This window comes from Bremia lactucae, linkage group LG2, assembly GCF_004359215.1.
Source record: "Bremia lactucae strain SF5 linkage group LG2, whole genome shotgun sequence".
Taxonomy (NCBI): Eukaryota; Oomycota; class Peronosporomycetes; order Peronosporales; family Peronosporaceae; genus Bremia; species Bremia lactucae.
The window spans coordinates 1,049,368-1,072,236 of NC_090611.1; the positions used below are offsets into that span (position 1 = coordinate 1,049,368).

The window sequence follows — 22,869 nt, forward strand, 5'->3', positions numbered from 1 at the left end:
TTTTGTTTATTTAATTCTAAGAGCAATACTAGTTTCAAATTTCGAGAATTCCGGATGCCAATTTCGAAGCTTTGTATAGCTCGCCATCGGCGATCTCGATGAGCACTTTATTCGACACATCAGTGTTATCCAGATGTTGAGCAAAATACTTCGTGTAACTCTGTATAGAACGATATGCAAAGCTATTCTTCATTTCCGGCGTGTTCAATCGGCCTCGCTTGTGAACATTCACCGTATTCCAAAGGGTCAGTGGTTTAATATTCAACGATCGCCAATATTTGAAAACTTCAATTTGCATTTTTCGAAGCTCCTCCTTGAGCTCTGGAACGTCCTTCATTTTGGCTTCGAGAAATTCACCAAAGTAAAGATCGAGTCGGCGAACTTCTGAAGAGCTTCGAATGAACTCGAATGCTTTCTCCATTGTAAATGGCGCAATTCCTGGTTGTTTGTTGTACACGGCAATGTAGGAGAGCCACTTTAAAAAGTTAGAGTTGTACGCCAGAAACGCATTTTGAAGATGTAGACGATTAAAAAACGTTTCCGGATGCTCCACTCTTTTCAGCAATATCTCATGTGTAAGCAGTGTACGATCAGCGACAGCCTCTATATGATCAGTAAAAGTTTCCATACCGTCGATATTTCGAATTGATTGAAGAAATGCGATGATATCTTCATCTGCTTTTGTTTTTCTCAACAAGCGTAGTAACTCAGAATAAAATAATTCATCAGGAATGCGTAAGCCTTGAAAGGCTACAGCGGACTCCGTCTCTCGGTACGATCGGCAATATCGAAGCCACTCCGTTATCAGTCGATCCCTATCAGGAATAGTCTCGTTTTCAAGATTTAGGATACGAAAAACGTGCTCGGGGGGTTCTCGGACTCGATTCCATGCTATATGCATCACATCCCTGCTCGGAGCATTCAAAATCATGTACGCCTGCATTTTTCCCGCGAGACGCTCGCCATCTGGCCATGTTTCGAGCGATTGAAAAAGCATTGCCATATCTTCCGTCGTAAGCTTTGTTTCAAGTAATTTGTAGAACGTGCTTTCAGAAAATCGATGAGCCTCATCTTGAAATGACTCGAACTTAATCACATAATGAATCCAACGGCCAAAATTTCGGTCCATCTCAGCATGTGGGTGCGAGAAAGGCACGTTTAACAGATACAATAGAAGCTTTGGATTCATGTGAAACTTTAATGCCCACTTGAACGCAGAATCATACAACTTGTTTTTTAAGGAGCTTCCAATTCCCCTCTCTTCCGTGCCAATTCCTGGTTTTGAAGCGTATCGCAAGGCTCTACTATCTGGATCGGAGACATTGGATACAGCTGCAATATATTGTTTTGAGAAATATTCGATGCTTATTAGTTCCAAGCATTGACGCTGCTTTCCCGCCATTAAGAGCACGACAGCTGCAGCGATCACAGCAAGAAACAGGAACCGCAAATTGTGCCCACGCATGGCAACGATAAATATTGTGACTGTTTTGAAATAAAAATAATGCGTTCACCTCCAGTTGAAAATAATATTACTGTTTTACAAATTCGGATTTGTTTATATTCATTGAGCTGTGCTCTTTTTATTTCGTTAAAGGTCAATCGATATACCCTTAAATGAAAAACAACATAATAAAGAGTTTCTATTTACGACAGCAATACTACACATGAAAAATACTAAGGCTCATGATTACTGATCGTTGCTACAACATGTACTTAGTTATTGAGGCCGCCACCTTGACCTTGGGCGCCAATACCTCCAAGTCCGCCGGCTCCAAAAGCCCCACCATTCATACCACCCGCACCACCTCCAAAACCACCGCCAAAGCCTCCAAGACCACCAACACCATTATTGCCGCCAAAACGTCCATTCATACCGCCCATTCCACCACCTAGCTGTCCACCAGCTCCAATGCCGCCGCCTGCACCTCGTCCAAAGCCGTTCGCTCCAGCAAACCCGCCAGCGCCACGAGGACCAGCACCAGCTCCACCTTGCATCGCTCCGTTATCATTACCAGGACCGGGTTCACCATTTGGCATCGTTGGAGCAGGTGTGGCAGGACCATTATTGTTGCCAAAACCATTATTGCGAGCACCATTGGTACCAATCCCTTGTCCCACGGCACCGGCACCCAAAGCACCGCCACCCATTTGCCCATTAAGAGTCGAACCGAATTGATTCATTGCAGCCCCGTTTCCTCCAGCTCCAAATCCACCATTGAATTGACCAAGTCCATTGCCAGCATTAGTATTGAATTGGTTCATACCAGCACCTCCTCCGTTAAACTGACCGATCCCACCAGCACCTCCACCAGCACCTCCACCAGCTCCACCAAGTCCATTCATTCCTCCTCCGCCCATTCCGATGCCGTTGCCAAATTTGTTCTTGAACCAATTGGTATTGGACCTTGACGTCCTTGAGCAAAGACGTTGCCATTGAGAATTGAAAGAGTCGCTAGAAAAAGTGCCAAACGAGTCATCATAACAAGAGATGAGCTGATTTGTAGAAGGACAATTTGTTCTGAAAAAAAGAAAATGACAAGTGAACAAAGCTTTTGTGCCAGGTTCGGTAGTCATAGGGTGCTCAAGTTGCTTCAATCGCGAATCTGAACATATGCACTTGCTTTCAATCAATCTTTAAGTCCATAAAAACATATATTTTTTACAAAATGAGGGTCCTTTCTATTTCGTATTTAAATGAGTGTCCATTTTACTAAAGCTCTTGACAATAACGACTTACGTCGCTTTGAGCCCACCGCGGGCGCGCTTTTTGTCTTTTAGCCAATTCCTACGTTCCTCGTGTCCTCTACCTATTGTATTACTATCATTGCACTCATTCACGTTGTAGGCGTTTATTTATTTAGGCGTCCATTCGCATGGTACGAAAGGCCACGCCCTATCGCGTAGATCCTCCCTCACAGCCTCGCACGACAGGGAATGATGTGGTCCTACCGATCGTGCTGTGGACGGAGCCACCACAAATTGAAGTGTGTATTATACACGTTTTTCGTCTTCCGATGACCGAGGCAAGCGATGTCGTGCATTCCGAGAATGACAGAAAAGAAGGCACATGGACCCAATTATGTGTCTTTGCCGGTACTGTAGACGGTCATGTACTCTACTGGCGATTTCATGACAAGACGGTAGCACAAGTCAATCTGCTCGTGTTTCCAGGATGCAACGGCCACTCCGTGGTGGGTTTAGTGAATGGGATAGATGAGTGGGGACAGCACGTTTTAATTTCAGCCACAACTGACGGAGCAGTGGCCAAGTGGCAACTGCCGAACGGAGCATGTACAGAAGCCTCTGCATGTATTGCAAATGAGCTGGCTCCGCTCTGTGGTCTTGAAATCTTAGGGAATCCACGCTACGCTGTCGTAGTGAGTGCCGTTTCACGGTTAATGGTGCTCGATACTTGGAAAATGGAGCTCATATGTTGCCATGATACGGCACAAGAGCAGATTCGACGTAGTATTACAGTGGGAGAGCTGCAAATGCCACATTTCCTGTCTTTAAAACAAAATATAAGCCGATCAAGTACCATATATGACACAAACATTGGCTCGCTAGACGAACAAAAGCCGCAAGTGCGTCAATTAAGCATGAATACAATGGCAACAAGTACAGTTCTTAACGAAATTTCTCCAGAATGGGATGCTGTCGTGCTTTCGCTTGGAACCAAAGGATTAATTAAATGTTTTCTATGCACTCAACCTCGCGAAGCTTCAATTAATGCACTACAAAACTCAGTGAAGACCTTCTGCTGGGTCCAACGTAGTAGTTGGGTCATTTCATGGGCTGACGAGGCCGCTGATATCACGTGTTCCCAAAGCACATCGTTAAAACGTGGGGACAATATGGATCCACAGACGGCACTTATGAGTTCCATCAAAAGCAGCTACTTTCCGCTCTCAATGCACGTCTCGGCCGACTCATCGCTTGTGTTACTCGTGTGGTCGACAAAATTTGTTGTACTGAAGCGAAAATGGTTGTGTCCGATGGCAATGGAATGTCCGGACAAAAGTGATTTCGTCGGCAGTTGCCGCATTCCACCGTCGGAATTTGTACGACGAGCGACGAACATGGACAATTGTACGGACAGTTTGTCTTGCAGTGCTGATCGTACAGAAGAAAATATATTTTGGGACGATGGTACCTTCTTGGCTGATCAAAGTGTGAGTATGTGGACCACATCAGGTCATGTGTTTCAATTTCCGATGAAATCGGCTATTGAGGCCGGCAAATTTTTTATTTTTACAAAAGCGCAAGATCAATTGGTGCCACGCTCGAATTCAAGAGTTTTGCATGTGATTGATCAAGCCATTTTTATTGAATCAATGAAGCGATGCAAGTGCTGCGATTTAATTACCACTACCACTTGCTCTCGACAACACAAATTCAAGATACGACGACACTCTGCTGGATTCCTGTCGCTAAAAATGAATGAGTCAATACAAAATTCAAGACTGGAAATTGTCCACACGTGTCGTCATGGGACGCTTGGCTTATGGACAATCTCTACAGATTCCTTGTCGTCTTTACGACACGAATTATCGATGTCTAAGTTTCTTGTCAAGACTTGCGTTGGATCAAATGAACCCGTACGTGTATATTCGTTTCAAGATGGATTTCCGGCGATTTCTAAAAAAGCCAATGAAGATGCAAGTGTTGAGAAAAAAGTGTTATTCCACTTAATAATAGGAAGAAATGACGCACTCTCCTCATCGATCTATGAAGTAACTCAGCGGGCTCGAGCGCGTCGTGAGCGCCAGCAACGTACCGATGCAGCAATGACTTCCGTGGAGAATGCAGCAAGAGGTAATTTAACGGCTTCGACGAGGGCGAGTAATGTGAGTGTATTAGCGACTGCATTGACCCCTGTGCGTATTAAACGAGAATCTTCGGGCACTGACGTCCAATCCGGATCAGTTCAGACCGAAAAACGCAATCAAGATTGTTTCTTTGAAACGTTGTCGTATCAATTTTTAATGGATATTCCGATCGTTGTGAAGGGTTTGTCGAATGGAAATGTGTACATAAATTTACTAAGCCATGAATATTCATCAAACTCAACTAAAAAGACAGGAACACACTTCGCTTGTCATTCGGGACGAATCACAGCGCTTGCCCATTGTTTCTGGGGAGTCAATTCCACTGCTAGTCAAAAATTAAAGGACAAGACAGACAATACAGCGAATGGAACTCAATTCGTTTCGTCGCNCCCTATCGCGTAGATCCTCCCTCACAGCCTCGCACGACAGGGAATGATGTGGTCCTACCGATCGTGCTGTGGACGGAGCCACCACAAATTGAAGTGTGTATTATACACGTTTTTCGTCTTCCGATGACCGAGGCAAGCGATGTCGTGCATTCCGAGAATGACAGAAAAGAAGGCACATGGACCCAATTATGTGTCTTTGCCGGTACTGTAGACGGTCATGTACTCTACTGGCGATTTCATGACAAGACGGTAGCACAAGTCAATCTGCTCGTGTTTCCAGGATGCAACGGCCACTCCGTGGTGGGTTTAGTGAATGGGATAGATGAGTGGGGACAGCACGTTTTAATTTCAGCCACAACTGACGGAGCAGTGGCCAAGTGGCAACTGCCGAACGGAGCATGTACAGAAGCCTCTGCATGTATTGCAAATGAGCTGGCTCCGCTCTGTGGTCTTGAAATCTTAGGGAATCCACGCTACGCTGTCGTAGTGAGTGCCGTTTCACGGTTAATGGTGCTCGATACTTGGAAAATGGAGCTCATATGTTGCCATGATACGGCACAAGAGCAGATTCGACGTAGTATTACAGTGGGAGAGCTGCAAATGCCACATTTCCTGTCTTTAAAACAAAATATAAGCCGATCAAGTACCATATATGACACAAACATTGGCTCGCTAGACGAACAAAAGCCGCAAGTGCGTCAATTAAGCATGAATACAATGGCAACAAGTACAGTTCTTAACGAAATTTCTCCAGAATGGGATGCTGTCGTGCTTTCGCTTGGAACCAAAGGATTAATTAAATGTTTTCTATGCACTCAACCTCGCGAAGCTTCAATTAATGCACTACAAAACTCAGTGAAGACCTTCTGCTGGGTCCAACGTAGTAGTTGGGTCATTTCATGGGCTGACGAGGCCGCTGATATCACGTGTTCCCAAAGCACATCGTTAAAACGTGGGGACAATATGGATCCACAGACGGCACTTATGAGTTCCATCAAAAGCAGCTACTTTCCGCTCTCAATGCACGTCTCGGCCGACTCATCGCTTGTGTTACTCGTGTGGTCGACAAAATTTGTTGTACTGAAGCGAAAATGGTTGTGTCCGATGGCAATGGAATGTCCGGACAAAAGTGATTTCGTCGGCAGTTGCCGCATTCCACCGTCGGAATTTGTACGACGAGCGACGAACATGGACAATTGTACGGACAGTTTGTCTTGCAGTGCTGATCGTACAGAAGAAAATATATTTTGGGACGATGGTACCTTCTTGGCTGATCAAAGTGTGAGTATGTGGACCACATCAGGTCATGTGTTTCAATTTCCGATGAAATCGGCTATTGAGGCCGGCAAATTTTTTATTTTTACAAAAGCGCAAGATCAATTGGTGCCACGCTCGAATTCAAGAGTTTTGCATGTGATTGATCAAGCCATTTTTATTGAATCAATGAAGCGATGCAAGTGCTGCGATTTAATTACCACTACCACTTGCTCTCGACAACACAAATTCAAGATACGACGACACTCTGCTGGATTCCTGTCGCTAAAAATGAATGAGTCAATACAAAATTCAAGACTGGAAATTGTCCACACGTGTCGTCATGGGACGCTTGGCTTATGGACAATCTCTACAGATTCCTTGTCGTCTTTACGACACGAATTATCGATGTCTAAGTTTCTTGTCAAGACTTGCGTTGGATCAAATGAACCCGTACGTGTATATTCGTTTCAAGATGGATTTCCGGCGATTTCTAAAAAAGCCAATGAAGATGCAAGTGTTGAGAAAAAAGTGTTATTCCACTTAATAATAGGAAGAAATGACGCACTCTCCTCATCGATCTATGAAGTAACTCAGCGGGCTCGAGCGCGTCGTGAGCGCCAGCAACGTACCGATGCAGCAATGACTTCCGTGGAGAATGCAGCAAGAGGTAATTTAACGGCTTCGACGAGGGCGAGTAATGTGAGTGTATTAGCGACTGCATTGACCCCTGTGCGTATTAAACGAGAATCTTCGGGCACTGACGTCCAATCCGGATCAGTTCAGACCGAAAAACGCAATCAAGATTGTTTCTTTGAAACGTTGTCGTATCAATTTTTAATGGATATTCCGATCGTTGTGAAGGGTTTGTCGAATGGAAATGTGTACATAAATTTACTAAGCCATGAATATTCATCAAACTCAACTAAAAAGACAGGAACACACTTCGCTTGTCATTCGGGACGAATCACAGCGCTTGCCCATTGTTTCTGGGGAGTCAATTCCACTGCTAGTCAAAAATTAAAGGACAAGACAGACAATACAGCGAATGGAACTCAATTCGTTTCGTCGCACTTTTTCAACCTCATTTCCGAACAAAATCGGAGCAAACAGGATTATTCTTTTCAGAACGCATATAACCCGTTAAACTCTCGTTTGATGGATACGTCAAATCTTAAGACACCGCTCGATAGTGATGCATTGATGAAGTCTCAGCCTTCAATCAAGCTTTTTGTCTTTAGCGGTGGCTCGGACGGTGTCTTTCGTGTACTTGAGCTCACGATCTATCGCTCAGCTGATGGACGGATCCAGTACCAAGCAGCAATAATGCAAAGGTTTCGCAATCACCGTGGAGCGATCGAGCGGATTGAAGTATCCCCGCGAAAGAAAGGATGCAATAAAGAAGTCGGGGGGTTACAGGATCCAGATAGACTAGTTGCGACGATTGGAATAGATCACAAGGTGGTCATTTATGCTCCTCAGGACTCGATGAATCGGCTTGAATGGGCGTGTTTGCTAGAATTCGCAGAGAATGGAGATCGAATTGGCAGATTGGAGTGGCATTTCGAGCGTGGACTGCTGTACATAGAATGCGACGATCTTATGGTCTACGTCTGGAGCCTCGATACAGGTATTTTAGAACGGATCATCCCAACTGCGCTACTTTTTGATGAAAGTAATGCCTCTGAAGCATTGAAAACGGACACATTGAGCTGTTCTCACGTAGACTGCTCAAGTTTAATTATTGGTGGCAAAACAGTCCAGGTGATGGAGTTCGCTGTGCTTTCAAGTGCTGATCGATTGAAGCAGAACTGGACGAGTTATTATTCGTCTTTGATGTCGAAAACTGGCGTGAATTCGATAGATGTCACGAAAGAGACGTTCTCTGAGTATGCTACGGGTTCAATGGAGCTCTTTCTCCTGTCTCTTGTGCTGTCGTGGGGAATCGATGACACTATTGATCAATCATGTCAATCTATCTTAGGCGTGACACCAATTAATGCGCTGTATTCGTGTGCACTGCAAGAGTTTCGATCCAAAGCATTGACAATTCCAGTGCCATGGGCCACGACGGATTTGAAAACGTGTGACCCGACCGTAGCGCCAGTCTCACCGGCTTTTGCTCGGAATTGGCAGCATTCGACCGCATTATCGGCTAGTATTGCGCTTGGCATTGTCTCGCTTTGTTTGAGCTGTATGGAGTCGAATCACGCTCGTACGGTACAAGGACCGACATTTTCTGTCAGTAGAGAAGCGTTTCAAGTCTTATGGAGTCAATTGATCACGCTGCATTCGATTGTGCTACCTGAAAGCACACCGTTGTTCCAAGAACCGGCCCTTAATGAGCTTGCAGCCTTTGGCTTTAATTCGTGTGACTACACGCGACTAGCAGCTCGGACGTTGTTAAGTGGTGTCATCAATCGACTTTCTACGAAAGAAACGAGCTATATATCTGCGAAATATTCCGCAAAACTGCATTATGAACTCCAGCGTCTGGAAACGACCTCGGGTGGCAATTCCCTTCACAATCGCATTGGCGCAATGCTAAGCTCCCAATCCGTTGGCACTTGTAGCACCTCAGCGAGTGTTTTATCCTTTTCTTTCGTGATTGAACGCCTTGGATCGCTTGTACTTCTCCTGAGTATGGTTGGTACGTATTTCCCGGGAGGGATTTCACCAACAAGTGCTCGAGAAGTGTGCGATGTGCTGGTGTTTTTGCTGCAAGCGCCCGAGCAGTACGTGGCGTCAGTATCCGCCGAGCTCTTGACTAAAGGCTTGATGCTCTTTCGACCGCATCTCGTCGATCTTGCGTCTCTTGTTGTCCAGCTATTACTTAATGACATGCGAGAAAAGCAGCGCTGTGATAGTGCATTCAATTCCGACATGTCTCTTAATTCTTTATGTGGAAGCAACGCAGCCATGAGTCTACTAGTCGAAGTCGGAGCGTATGAAGCTGCGTTTGTACTTAATGTTTTGCACCAAGAGATGCACATTCATGATCGTCCGTTAGGCTTTCATCAGAGCATTCTGCTCTACATGATGGAGCTCGTAAGTACACATTACTTGCTTTTGTGTCGCCACTTGCCTGCGTTAATCGACACGATCATGGCATGTCTCGAGCCCACGAAACCTGATCGACGGCGTCGGTGTCTTCCATTAAGCACTCGGTGTTTGCATGGCTTAGTCCGACGTTTTCCAATGGTGGATTTTCATCAAGAGACGCAGCGCTTGGCGCTCGGGACGATGGACGCAGTGATTGTGATCTACGACCTCCGTACGGCGACCAAGTGGCGCGTCTTGGATGGCCACGGCTCGGCTGTTTCAGCCGTGCGCTTCCGCTTGGATGGACAAGTGCTCGTATCATATGCCGCTCGAGATGGAAGCGTCCGGTGGTGGAATAGTGGCAATGCTGGGCTCTTTGGGGGCATGCTTAAGATGCATCAGTCGTGTTTGAAAGAGCACAAATTGGCCGCTCTGGAAGCAAGTGACAATGGCAGGGCCCCGTCGTCCATGGGCGGTGCAAGTGCAGGTCTTAAGCAGATTATTAAGACATGTCGCTTTCAATTTTTCACACGAAAAAATGGGACCGAGTCAGAGGAACTTAAGCTCGTGCTTCGATTGACGCGAGAAGATGCGAGTCAAGTGCAATTTTTGCTGTAGACTTAAGAATCGAAGACAATACTGCGATGCGAGTGAAAGATGGGGTCAATCCATATTGGAAGAGACGCGAGCTGGAAGAGACGAATAAAGATTGAAAGCTAATCGATGGAATCACTGCAGTTGGACGAGCAATAATTGTTGTTGGCGATGTTTATTCTTGGATTTTCCGTCTTTAGCTCCAGTTGCCTTTAAAATCCAGCAAGAGCTTAAGATCCTGATGACTCGTTTTGCATTTGTTTTAACAACTTTTTCGATCCTTTGTGGCCATGTCTTTGCTCAAGGACGTCAAGGTCCAATACCAATGGGTCCACGGGCACGTAATCGCGAGCAATTTGGCAACGGCGTCGGAATGGGCGGAGGAGGAATGAATGGACTTGGCGGAGCTGGTGGAGGTGCTGGTGGGATCGGTCAGTTTAACGGAGGAAGTGCTGGTATGAACCAATTCAATACTAATGCTGGCAACGGACTTGGTCAATTCAATGGTGGATTTGGAGCTGGAGGAAACGGGGCTGCAATGAATCAATTCGGTTCGACTCTTAATGGGCAAATGGGTGGCGGTGCTTTGGGTGCCGGTGCCGTGGGACAAGGGATTGGCACCAATGGTGCTCGCAATAATGGTTTTGGCAACAATAATGGTCCTGCCACACCTGCTCCAACGATGCCAAATGGTGAACCCGGTCCTGGTAATGATAACGGAGCGATGCAAGGTGGAGCTGGTGCTGGGCCTCGTGGCGCTGGCGGGTTTGCTGGAGCGAACGGCTTTGGACGAGGTGCAGGCGGCGGCATTGGAGCTGGTGGACAGCTAGGTGGTGGAATGGGCGGTATGAATGGACGTTTTGGCGGCAATAATGGTGTTGGTGGTCTTGGAGGCTTTGGCGGTGGTTTTGGAGGTGGTGCGGGTGGTATGAATGGTGGGGCTTTTGGAGCCGGCGGACTTGGAGGTATTGGCGCCCAAGGTCAAGGTGGCGGCCTCAATAACTAAGCTTAAGTTGTCGAAAGAATCGTCGCTGTCGTGATCTGCATTTATCTGTCGTAGCAATATTATATTGTATTGTAATAATAAGCTTGCGCTTTTTTTCTGTACAATTGGGTTTTTGATGCCCTTCTGCCTATATTTGTTATGAGACCTATTTCGGTATACAATGGTATCAAACCGCGAGGACGCCTTTAACGTCAGGGATTCGACGCACCGGGACGCGGATCGAGACGTCATTAAGCGTAGAATAATAAATGAAGAGCTTCTAGACAACGTCGATCATCATGATGATACAGATCTCTACCCTCCACCCACAATCGACGACTTAAACACTTTTGAACAAAGTGACGAAGAAGATGATCCGAATGAAAATCACCCACTCTTAAATTTCGCCGATATGCTGCTGATTGAAATTCTGCAATGGCTTGACGAAGACACAATTGCCGCTTGCATGTGCACGTGCCATCAGCTTCTTTTAGTCGCACGTTCCGAAGTACTCTTTGAGGCCTTGTGTCGCCGCATTTTCCCCATTCAAAACCCAAATGCTGCGATTGCTTTTGCACGCAATACTTTTCGACTTCGACGGTTCTCTACGTGGTTTGAGATGTTCCACTCGCGACCACGTGTGCGGTACAATGGCTTCTATTGGCTCAAGGTCGTGTATTATAAAAAGCCAGAGCTGAGCATGTGGAGCGACATTGTCCCGGGAACGATTCTAAAATGCATTTATTATCGTTATTTTTCGTTTCGGCGGGATGGAACCGTTCTTTATGGCATGTTGTTGAAAACACCGTTCGAGGTGGAAGCGTACCTTGGAGAGCAACGCAAAGGCGTTTATTGCGGCCGCTTCCACGTTCATCAGGACGAAGTTGTCGTGACCGTGCCAACCCATTGTAACAATGTCAATTTTCGACTTCAAATTACGCAGAGAAAGAGGGGTCGGAACGTAAAATTGATTTTGAAGGAACATTTTGCCTCCTCGGAGCCCGATGGGACGGGATGGATTACGTATTATGATACCGCGGAGGAAGAATTTTATTATTATCGCTCGTGTTGTCTTTAACGTTCTTACGCAAGAGAGGATTAATATTATGGATACATAGAATAGAAAGCTACTTGTGCAATACATGAAATGGTTTCAACTTACTTTGCAATAAATTATAATCGACTCGAACTAATTGTTTTTCTTGGCATCGTTCCGCAAGAATGGTATGAAAGACTGCACATAAGCGTATTTGTTGCCATTGACAACGCTTCATAAGCACATCGTCTTTAAAAAAAATATTTTGGCCATTCAAAGCCAGCAAATACTTGTGTCGGGCTCTGCTTCGCCTACCACTATGAAAATTCACAAGAAGACAGTAAAGCAAACGTAGTGGTTCTAGAAATAGGTAATTGTTCCCGCATATATTGTCTAGGAAGAACCTTTTCAAAGCGACAATAGTGGGAACAAGTTTAAAACTCAATTCTAGACACATGAATTTTCCTCTCGTCAGGAAAAGCATATAAAATGAATGGGGCTGCGTCGATAAATTAAAACGCGGTACGTCGTATAGAAATGGATACCTCGCTTTTTATAATTTGAATCTTAGCCTTGTATCAATGCACCATGATCTTGTCTCCAATTGCAAGTCCGTACTTGTCGTTAAAAGCGCTCACATTCGTCACCTCATCTCCTTCTCGACACCAATACAATGTTCTTTCAATATGGTACATCAAATGTGGCTGAATGTAATGAAACGCGACAGTGTCTGGCGCTACGCTCTCTTCTTTTGGCCTTACACCACCAATATGTTGATGATACTGCACGTACCAGTAATTCGGTCGATTTGGATTAACCATAAATACACCTTTCGGGGAATCCGCATGCCATCGTTCACGGCCTTGATGATCTCGTGTATCCCACGGAAAGACATTGTGCCACATCATGCAAAATGATATCGATACATCATCAGGAACCATTTCACTATATTTGTCCGACATACAGGTCCCATCGGGCAGAATGCTGACAATCTTATCAAGATAAAGTCGATTCATGACGTACCCCGGTCCTCCCGAATTAAAGACCCATCGATTCCACTTATCTCGCCACCTCTTTTCGATCGTGTCATCGACTATATAGTAACTCACTAATTCTTGAGTCAAGTTAAATCGATGGCCCATTTGCATGGCTTCGCGTGGAGCAGTCTGGTAAATCTCTGGACGTCTTAAGTACTGACGCAGGTTTTCGACAATCACGTAAGCATCGTCATCAGCTTTATAAAACCAATCAAATTCGTGTCGATAGTGTGCGTAAACGTATCGTAGTGTCGCCTTGTGCTTCTGCCACAAATGGTGGTGGTCGGCAATGACGTCCATCTTGACAACAGGATATTGTTTTGCGCGTGAGGTCCCTGCTGCCACAACAATTGTGTCAGTAACATTGCTGAAAAACATGAGTTTATCACAGCGCTGGCCCCATGTTTCAGCAACCGCCTGTGCGCGGGTTTGATGATGGACTGAGATTGTATTGACAATGCAGAAAATCTTCGAATGGTTTGGGCGTAGGGCGGAAGACGGTTGGGGTGTCACGTGAATTAAGTTTAAGGCAATACGAGATCGATCGACGTCCAGAGCACAGAGTTCAGCTTTTGAGAGGATAGTGGCTGGAGACGACAAGGTTTCCAAGTTTGAAATGACGACCACGACGAGCGTTGAGAGGTGAAAATAGATCACAAGAGCACGGAGGGACATCTTAATCGGAAAAGCCGCTTCTATTGCACACGTGCCCAATCCTAAAAGAGTCGCCGTATTTGGGCAAATATGCGGCCAAAAAGAATGTTAGTTATTATTCGCGCAATAATTGCGTCGTGTCCATGCGCTTGCTATTATCATAAAGACATCCAAACCGTACAACTTATTGTTGGCCAAGAAAATGTAGCAATATAAAGGAAACTGCACCTTTTGGTATAGCCACACACCCTCCCGTCTGCTTTTTTTAATTAAATAAAACTAAAGATTAAAAATAAACAGTTTCATCTATATCGCAAAATTGACAATTATTCCTTTAGTCTTTTGGACTCGATAATGGGAACACACCCATAATTATCTACCTCGGTATTTATGAGCGTAGCGTAATGGTAGCAACTTGTTGATAAATAGAGCATGTATCGCGTAACCTATATGCACGCCTTCCCAGCTTCAGTAGCTCGAAAGGTCTGCAAAAGACTTTGCATGTATGCGTACTTTCATGTTAAATAGCAACTGCTTTTTCAACAAAGAAATTACGAACGAAAGCCGACAAAAACTGAAACATAAGGAAATTGTGGCTCATGTTGGGTACAAAAAAAGCACTAAGATACGCCTATTTGAAAGGTTTGCATGCACTTCCACAAAAGTTGGTAGAAGTTAAGTATAATAAATTCATCCTTAGCTTGACCTCTAAAGACTCAGTAACATGCCCTTATCACTTATTCCAGCTCAACTTCTCCCTCGCTGCTCGGTTTGCTGCGCTTTCTTTTCGCTCTTTTTATGACTTGCAAATCAATTGCAGGCGCTCTTGGCTTTTTCTCACCTCATCCAAAATTCAACAGATACCCTTTTAGAATCGTCTTTAGATCGCCCTTTTGGCCTTTAAAACATCAGACCCTAAATTAAATCAGGGAATCGCTACAGCCGTACACCCTAATTGTCTACATAAGAGTAGTGTAATGGGTGTGGCTGCCCCTGGGCACATCAGAAACCGTGTTCTCGTATGGCGATGTTACATGTACGGTTTTTAACACAGTGGAATGACCCATACAATTAAAATATTTTATATGACTTTTTTATTCAATTAAGACGGGGAGGGGGTGTGGCTCTACTAAAAAGGGTGTGTGGCTATACCGGCTCCCTATATATTTTGTGAACTCTACGCAATATCATATCCTTCCGGCGCATTGAACTACTTGGCTCCGACAACTCATAATTTCTACACGACCATGACTTTATCTCCTATGGCAAGTCCATTATGCTCATTGAACGCGGCAATGTCGTTATACTTTGATCGACAGAAATACAGACTGCGCTCCAAGTGGTACATTAATACTGGCTTCACGTAATGAAACGCCACGCTGTCTGGGGCCGCACATTCGTTACTCGACCGCAAGCCTCCAAGGCCAATGTGATACCGTTCGTACCAATCATTTCTATTCCGCCACGTCCTAGAAATCAGCCTTGGATTCAATGCATGCCACCGATCCCGGCCATGATGATCTCTTGTATCCCACGGGTAGACATCGTTCCATATCATACAAAACGCCACTGCCGCATCTTCTGGCATTGTGCTACTAGCAGTGTCTGATAAACATGTTGTCTCGGGCAAAGACTTGACAAATGTATCGAGATACAAGCGATTCATCACATAGCCCGATCCGCCAGAATTGTAAATCATGCGGTCCCAATGAATATGCCACTCTGCGCGTAAAGTGCTGTTTTTAATGTAATAGTCGAGGACCTGCGTGGGCATACTAAAGCGATGGCCAATTTGCATCGGCGCTCGATTCACGCGTTGTAGAATTTCAGGTCGTTTCAAATAACTTCGCAAATTCTCGACAATCACGTACGTGTCGTCATCACATTTGTAGAACCAATCAAACTCGTGGCGAAAGTGGTCGTACAAGTATTTTAGAGCCGCTCGTGTTCGTAACCACAGATGCTTATGATCCGCAATAATATCAAAGTGTACAATGTCAAAGTGGCGTTCACGTGAGGTATTGGCACCGACAATAATTGTATCACTCATATTGCTGAAAAAAAGCAACTTATCACACCGTTGACCCCATGTCTCGGCCACAGCTTGAACTCGTGTGTGATGCTGAGACGAGTACGTCACGGCGAAACACAAGACTCGAGGGTATTGATTCGCCGGTTCCTCGGAAACTTGAAGCATGTTTATCACTGGGCGTGACTTGTCAACATCTACCTCACAGAGAGCCGCTTTCGAAAGTAAGGCCTCGGCTGAAAGGACTGTCGCCAAAGTACACCCTGCAATCACGAGGGTAAACAAGACTGCGAGCGCCATGGTAGAAACACGGGCCGTGTTGCCCTTTAATTTTTCGTTAAATCGGCCTTCCCTATCGTCTCGATCTGTGACGTGTGTTTGCGTGTCAGATCAAGTATACGTATACTTTTTTTCGCATTTCACATGTAACAATATTACTGGCTTTCGTCACAAGATGCCGATTAAACATCACGTCTTCCTTGCTCTCGTGATATATTTCCACCTCTCAGCGTTCGTCGTGGTCGTCACTCCAAGCTCAAAAACATTGCCGTCTCCAGTCTCTATCTTCTCAAAAGCTGAACTCTGCGCTCTGGATATCGATCGTACTCGTGATGCCGTGGACTTTATTCACGTGACACCCCAACCGTCTTCCGCCCAACGCCCAAACCATTCGAAAATTCTCTGCTTTGTCAATACAATCTCAGTCTATCATCAAACCCGCGCACTGGCGATTGCTGAAACATGGGGCCAGCGCTGTGATAAACTCATGTTTTTCAGCAATGTTACCGACACAATTATTGTGGCAGCAGGGACCTCACGCGAACAACGATATCCTGTTATCAAGATGGACGTCATTGCCGATCACAACCATTTGTGGCAGAAGCACAAGGCGACACTACGATACGTCTACGCACACTATCGACACGAATTTGATTGGTTTTATAAAGCTGATGACGATGCTTACGTGATTGTCGAAAACCTGCGTCAGTACTTAACGCGTCCAGAGATTTACCAGACTGCTCAACGCGAAGCCATGCAAATGGGCCATCGATTAAATTTGACACAGGAAATAGTGAGTTACTACATAGTCGATGACGAACTCGAAAAGAGGTGGCGAGATAAGTGGGATCGATGGGTCTTTAATTCGGGAGGACCGGGATATGTCATGAATCGACTTTACCTTGATAAGATTGTCAGCATTCTGCCCGATTGGACCTGTATGTCGGATAAATATAGTGAAATGGTGCCTGATGATGTATCGATATCGTTTTGCATGATGTGGCACAATGTCTTTCCTTGGGATACACGAGATCATCAAGGACGCGATCGATGGCATCCAGATAATCCGACAGCTACGATCTTGATTAGTTCGAATTGGACAGATTATTGGTACGTGCAATTTCATCAACATATTGGTGGTGTCCAGCCGAAAGAAGAGAGGGTGGCGCCAGATACAGTCGCGTTTCATTACATTCGGCCACGTTTAATGTACCATTTAGAAAGAACGTTGTATTGGTGTCGAGAAGGAGATGAGGTGACGAATGTGAGCGCTTTTAACGACAAGTACGGACTTGCAATTGGAGACAAGATCATGGTGTTTTGATACAAGGCTAAGATGCAGATTATAGAAAGCAAGGGATTCATTTCTATACGACGTACCGCCTTACAATCGATTGCAGCTTTACACAGCCCCAGGTGTTTTATTCTAGTCACCCTTGTTTTTATTGGAAAAGAAATTGTGTATCTAAAGCCAAGTTTTGTGCTTCTTTCCACATTTTTCGTTTCGAATCGTCCTTGCTAGACAGTTGTAGTGGTTCTGGGAGATCAGCAATACCTTTTCCGACGATGCTTGTCTTCTTTAAAGCATTTCCAGTGGCTGGCAAAGCAGAGCCCGACACAAGGGGTTGCTGGCTTCGTATAGCCAAGATGGGAACCTCGAGAAGCTCCTTGAACGCGTTCTTCTGTGTCTTCACACTGTGCTTCTCACGGAGCAATGTCTCCAAAGCCTCGATCTCACCAAGAGTAACATTAGGAAGAGATAGTAACAGCTCACGTGGAATCGAGCACAGGGACGATGTCGGACGAAGAGGTTGGTGGCACGGGTCAATCCCTATGCACTCTTCGACTGGGGACAACCCGAGCGTTAATCTACAGTAAATATTGCGCAACAAATTAATTATCTCCCACTTGAGACCATCATCTTTAACGTGGCCAATGTGTTCTTTTAAAATTCCCTCGAGCGCTGCCGTGAACAGATCGCGACCAAGCAGCAAATGGTATCTCGTATTTTCATGCAACACATTCACGAGTATATCGCCAAGAAGCACAGCCTTTCGACAGCTTAAAGTATCTTTCCACCGAATAACTTCCATCACGACAGCACCGATGGCAAGCGGCAAAGTAGCCGAGTGAATTAGCATATAATCCCGTTGATACGCATCCGCGGGTTTCGTTACGTGTTTTGGATGGTCCGTGTCCACCCCAATGACAGTCTTGGGATCCACAGCATACTCCAGAAAATCCATCACTTGGCGCGTTAATTCCATCACCATTTTTTCACGTGCAACCTCCTGTTTGGCATTGTCCACACCAACAATGAGCGCACTCCAGCGTGTCGTTCCTTCAGTAGCTGGATTGAACATGCTCTTAGCCCGTTGGGCAAAATGAGTCAACAATGTCGTCAATACTGGATCTAAGAGCGAAGCATAGAGTTCTGTAGGGCACTTCTTTAAGAGTGGCAAGAACACATATGCTAAAGCACCCTTTAAATGCCGATGCTCCATCAAGTCTAAATCGGAGAGTAAACTATTTTCAAGCACGGACAGAACCTGGGAATTTTGGTAGAAGTGTGAACGCCCGACTGCCACGCCCAATAGATGGTATGCAATATCCCGAACATTCTTGTGCCACTTGGACCATTTGGATGCCACAGGAAGCTGAGCTACTTGGTGGTCTTCCAGCTCATTTTTCCCTCCTAGTAGCTGCGCTACTTCATCCATCGAGACACTTAAGACCCAACATGCAGTCGAGCTTTTCAAAATTTGATCTTTGATTGCTGGTCGGTGCAAGCCATGGAGCGAGCGGACTAGGGCCAAAAGGTTTGGCAAAACGTGCGGCCATGCACCTTCAAATGCGTCCGTAGCGTGTATTTTTTTGGACGAAAATGTCGCTCCTGCTCGCTTGGCAATACTATACAATGTCGTGAGAGATTTCAGAACCATTCCTAGTAGTTTCTTTGCCTTTTCGTCCGTATTTGCTGCTTCAATTGCAACCACAATCGTTTCAGGAGAGCTTACAAGCGCCGTCATGTCTGGACTTGTCCACTGCGTGAGCGGGTCTTGGACTATTAGCTGTATAAACTGCACCCGCTCATCTTGAGTTTCCATTGAGTTCGATACTAAAACAAGCATTTCATACAGCATTACCCCTTCCGTGTCAGTCACTCGATCTGCAGCAAAGAGCTCTTGAGCTTTGGCACACAATACTGGAAGCACTGGCAAAATGTGTGCAGGAATGGCTTGACAAATGGACACGAGCGATGAAAGAGCCCGTCGTCGAACGTTGAGCGTACTACTGCTCATTTGGCCGTGCACTTCCTCATCCGGCATGACATAATTAATATTCGCAAAAAGGAGGTCAAAGACACTGGTCAGGGTACTCGTATCAAGAGCATAATATGTTGCAAATGACGCCAACACTAAAAGCTGACGGAATTTTAACAAAGGGTCTGGCGAAGCATACGACAGAATGGCTTGAACCATCTGCTGTATTATTTGTTGGTTAATTGAATTGGTCAAAGCCTGTGCGGGAAGTTGCTTAAGGATACAATCAAGTAATGACGTCATGCCTTCGTGGTACAAATATGTGATACTAAGATCCGAACAAAACCCGTGTGGTGATTTCAAATGGTCCGTTCCTGCTGCATAGTGCGTTAATACAGCCACCAGACGCTCTTGCAACGACTGAAGCACAATTGTTGGATTAAATTGCACGAGTACTCGAAGCAAAGCATATAATCGTCCACGAAAGTTTCCATAGAATGCGACGTATTCTCTGTGATCGTCAAATTCGATTATACTGCATTGGCAGGCCAATTCTTGCGATCCGGACGGTTCTCGCTCGGGTGAGCTTAGTTTAAAGTACTTATCAAACGAAACGTGACGGAGCTGCGAGAGAATTTCGGGTAGAAAAGGTTGTCCATATTGCAAGATTCTTGGGTTCTTAAGAATCGTTAACCACAGTAGAATCTGCGCTTCCGTCACAAGAAGACTTGGATGTGCAAACAAGCGGCACAACAACGTTAAAAACCGACGCAACAATGTTACTTCTATATCGCCAGGGTTTTCCAGAAGCAGCACGTCCAGTTGGCATGTACCACATGTAATCAATAAATTATTAATCTTTTTATGAAAGCGCAAATTTTCTTCAACATCGGGTTCAAGGAGTGTTAACCCGAATGCCTCAATTTTCTCAAGAATTAATGTGATGCTCGGTAGCATCAGTGCTCGATTCTCTTTGCCAAAGCCCCTTGTCATGTATGCTTCTAAACACTCGGCTCCATCCACTCGAAACTCCTTGTCTTCAAGGAGCAATACTGCCACCACAATAAAATTTGTACTCGAATCGACGGGTCTTTCTAATGGCATCCACTCGAGAAACTCTCGCAGCATTGCCATAGCTGCATGAAGTACCCGTTGGCTCCTTTTTTGCTGCATTGCAGTTGCCACAGTGCTTTTGTAAATGGCAAATTGCTTTTCCAATTCATGGTAAACAACAGGAAATAGCTGCGGCAAACACACATTCAATCCTTGTAGAATCTCTTTCCTCCTTGCAGGAGGAATCGACGTGTTGAAAGAACTGCTTACGCAATCCTCGGCCAAGGACCGCAGAAGTAGCAACACGAATTCCACTTGCCGATAATTACCCGTCTGCCAAAGTTGCAATAATTCAGGCATCAATTCCGGCCAGCGTTGCGGAAATTGCCTTTTGGCCACTTGAGCCACAAGCGACACTTTTTTTTCGCGCAAAAATACGGGATCGTCGGCGTCATCGGACTGCGGCTCTCGCAATAGCAAATCAACAAGCTCCGTCCGCATATTTTGCTGCTCTTCTACTGGTAACGTTCTCCAGTTGGTAAGAACGTGGTGCTCTAGGACGTGCAGCGCAAAGTGCTGACAGGTGTGCCTCTCCAACGTATCGCTACCTCGTGGACTGCGGTACATTTTTAGAGCGTACAGTGCACAGTCTGAACGGTTCTTAAAGTTCTCACAAAAGGCATAGGCAGCTTGGCGATCGCTGGGCGGCGCCAAAGGCGAGTGACTTGTCTGCACGGCATGCAGAACCTGCTGGTACAGCTGCAGGTCCATTTTAGAAGTTTATTGTGACGTGATGATTGGTGGAAAAATGTGATATTCTAATACGTCTTTTTGTGTTAATCGCCTTGCAGAAACTCAGGAAATATATGTAATTTGGTTTTCACTGGTGACGATGTCAAAAATAAACGATTATTACACTGCAGCAAGCTAAATTGTACACATTTTGCGTCCAAGCGGGGAATTTAAACTGGTAGGCGTCTTCAATCAATACAAGCTTATCGAAGCGGCCTTATATGTAACGGGGCACTACGACTTGTACTGCTTCAGTACAAGTCCACTTCGCACTGCTTCAGTTGCGAGTGGTGCCTTACGTTATTTCACGTACACTAGTACGTGCAGAGGAAGACTTCTCTTTAAGGTAACTTGCTTAAAGAGGGTTAAATGAAAACTGTATTAATATAATTAAGTATCTCTTCTTTCTATCTCTAACTTAATTATAAACTAATACTAAACATGCAATCGAATTCTTATCTTATCTGTCTCTTTCTTTTGTTTACATCTACAGCCGATTAGTCTGCGGAATAAATAACACCCCGTTACATCACCCCTCCCTTAAACGACAATCACTCTGACTGTCATTGGATGGAGTGGTCACTATGTGACCACTTAATTTAAAAACGATATTGATTGGTCAGAACCATTATTTTATATTCCATCGCACGAAGAACCAACTCATGCGGGGTGTTTTTTGTTGATAGTGCTGCGCCATCGGCTGCGGTTCGTGCAGCCGCGGGTGAAGCACTGTTATCTCTTGCGGGAGACGGAACGTCTGCCGTAGTATCTTCCACTCGCACAACACTAGATGTTGCGAGTGCACGTGGTGAATCACCACATGAATACGACCCTTCTTTGGAGGTCGACTACGAATGCGAGTCGGACGAAATGGCCGACTCGGGGAGATTAGAACAGTCGCCTGATAGACGTCAGGCGGCTGACTATGAGCCTTCGAATGAGAGGGATCATTCTGATAGACGAGATAATAGTCTATTTGGATCCGACGATGAGGATGACCCCTCATCGCCCGTTCCGTCTCCCGTACGGTCACCTGCAAGGTGATGACGATGGCGTAAGCCATCGTAAGAAAGTTCTTGTGGTATCCCTGCTTCAGTGGGTACCACTCAGGGGAGTGAAGACAATAAAATGTCTCATCTCGCCCCTGAAAAGAAGCCGTGACTTTTATTAGAACGGCTAATCAACAGCTTGTCTGGAGAAACTACTCCTCAGCATAAATATCCTTTATTTATTGCGACAAAGCTACATGGCCTTGATCCCAGCGCGAAGAACTTTCGCGCTGAGGAAGATTTTTATCTCGATGCTTTTCTTAATCATCGATGCTTTAGTGGCACTAATAAGCTCGATAAAGTCTCGCTTATGCAAGCCTGGAGCGCGTTCATTCGCAATGTCAAAGACATTGGACGCGAAGCCTGGCTTCAAAAACTTAACGCGATGCGGGTTAAATTGAGAAACGAACTCCAAGCGGTGCAAAGTATAAATTGCATCGGTTGTCACGTGAGGCTGGGCTTCCATGCCTCACGTGGGGTGATCCCTGTCCGTGTTGTGTTGACAACTCGAAGAGGGTAAAAGGGGATGTCTATTCCCTTTCTTCGCCCTGGGGAAGGGCTCGCATCTCTATTGAGATGCG

At 45.4% G+C, this 22,869-nt stretch overlaps 8 protein-coding genes across 8 annotated transcripts; 4 read left to right on the plus strand and 4 right to left on the minus strand.

Annotated features, from left to right (window-relative positions):
* Window positions 1-34: 34 nt before the first annotated feature.
* On the minus strand, window positions 35-1,465 carry CCR75_003408 (uncharacterized protein; the record flags this gene model as incomplete). Its single annotated transcript, XM_067961503.1, has 1 exon — window positions 35-1,465. The coding sequence occupies one exon, from the start codon at window positions 1,463-1,465 to the stop codon at window positions 35-37; it is 1,431 nt and encodes a 476-aa protein (XP_067821875.1).
* Window positions 1,466-1,716: 251 nt separating this feature from the next.
* On the minus strand, window positions 1,717-2,666 carry CCR75_003409 (uncharacterized protein; the record flags this gene model as incomplete). Its single annotated transcript, XM_067961504.1, has 1 exon — window positions 1,717-2,666. Exon 1 carries the CDS (start codon window positions 2,575-2,577, stop codon window positions 1,717-1,719), a length of 861 nt encoding a protein of 286 aa, XP_067821783.1. The 5' UTR covers window positions 2,578-2,666.
* Window positions 2,667-2,876: 210 nt separating this feature from the next.
* On the plus strand, window positions 2,877-10,135 carry CCR75_003410 (uncharacterized protein; the record flags this gene model as incomplete). The annotated part of the gene is made up of 2 exons (XM_067961505.1): window positions 2,877-5,210; window positions 5,249-10,135. 2 exons carry the CDS (start codon window positions 2,877-2,879, stop codon window positions 10,133-10,135), a joined length of 7,221 nt encoding a protein of 2,406 aa, XP_067821442.1.
* Window positions 10,136-10,279: 144 nt separating this feature from the next.
* CCR75_003411 (uncharacterized protein) lies at window positions 10,280-11,117 on the plus strand (the record flags this gene model as incomplete). The annotated part of the gene is made up of 1 exon (XM_067961506.1): window positions 10,280-11,117. The coding sequence occupies exon 1, from the start codon at window positions 10,353-10,355 to the stop codon at window positions 11,115-11,117; it is 765 nt and encodes a 254-aa protein (XP_067821876.1). The 5' UTR covers window positions 10,280-10,352.
* A 160-nt stretch (window positions 11,118-11,277) lies between these two features.
* On the plus strand, window positions 11,278-12,174 carry CCR75_003412 (uncharacterized protein; the record flags this gene model as incomplete). Its single annotated transcript, XM_067961507.1, has 1 exon — window positions 11,278-12,174. The coding sequence occupies one exon, from the start codon at window positions 11,278-11,280 to the stop codon at window positions 12,172-12,174; it is 897 nt and encodes a 298-aa protein (XP_067821879.1).
* A 536-nt stretch (window positions 12,175-12,710) lies between these two features.
* Window positions 12,711-16,152, minus strand: CCR75_003413 (uncharacterized protein; the record flags this gene model as incomplete). Its single annotated transcript, XM_067961508.1, has 2 exons — window positions 12,711-13,844; window positions 15,067-16,152. 2 exons carry the CDS (start codon window positions 16,150-16,152, stop codon window positions 12,711-12,713), a joined length of 2,220 nt encoding a protein of 739 aa, XP_067821443.1.
* A 154-nt stretch (window positions 16,153-16,306) lies between these two features.
* CCR75_003414 (uncharacterized protein) lies at window positions 16,307-17,744 on the plus strand (the record flags this gene model as incomplete). The annotated part of the gene is made up of 1 exon (XM_067961509.1): window positions 16,307-17,744. The coding sequence occupies one exon, from the start codon at window positions 16,307-16,309 to the stop codon at window positions 17,453-17,455; it is 1,149 nt and encodes a 382-aa protein (XP_067821881.1). The 3' UTR covers window positions 17,456-17,744.
* CCR75_003415 (uncharacterized protein) lies at window positions 17,574-21,218 on the minus strand (the record flags this gene model as incomplete). The annotated part of the gene is made up of 1 exon (XM_067961510.1): window positions 17,574-21,218. One exon carries the CDS (start codon window positions 21,216-21,218, stop codon window positions 17,574-17,576), a length of 3,645 nt encoding a protein of 1,214 aa, XP_067821880.1.
* Window positions 21,219-22,869: the final 1,651 nt, after the last annotated feature.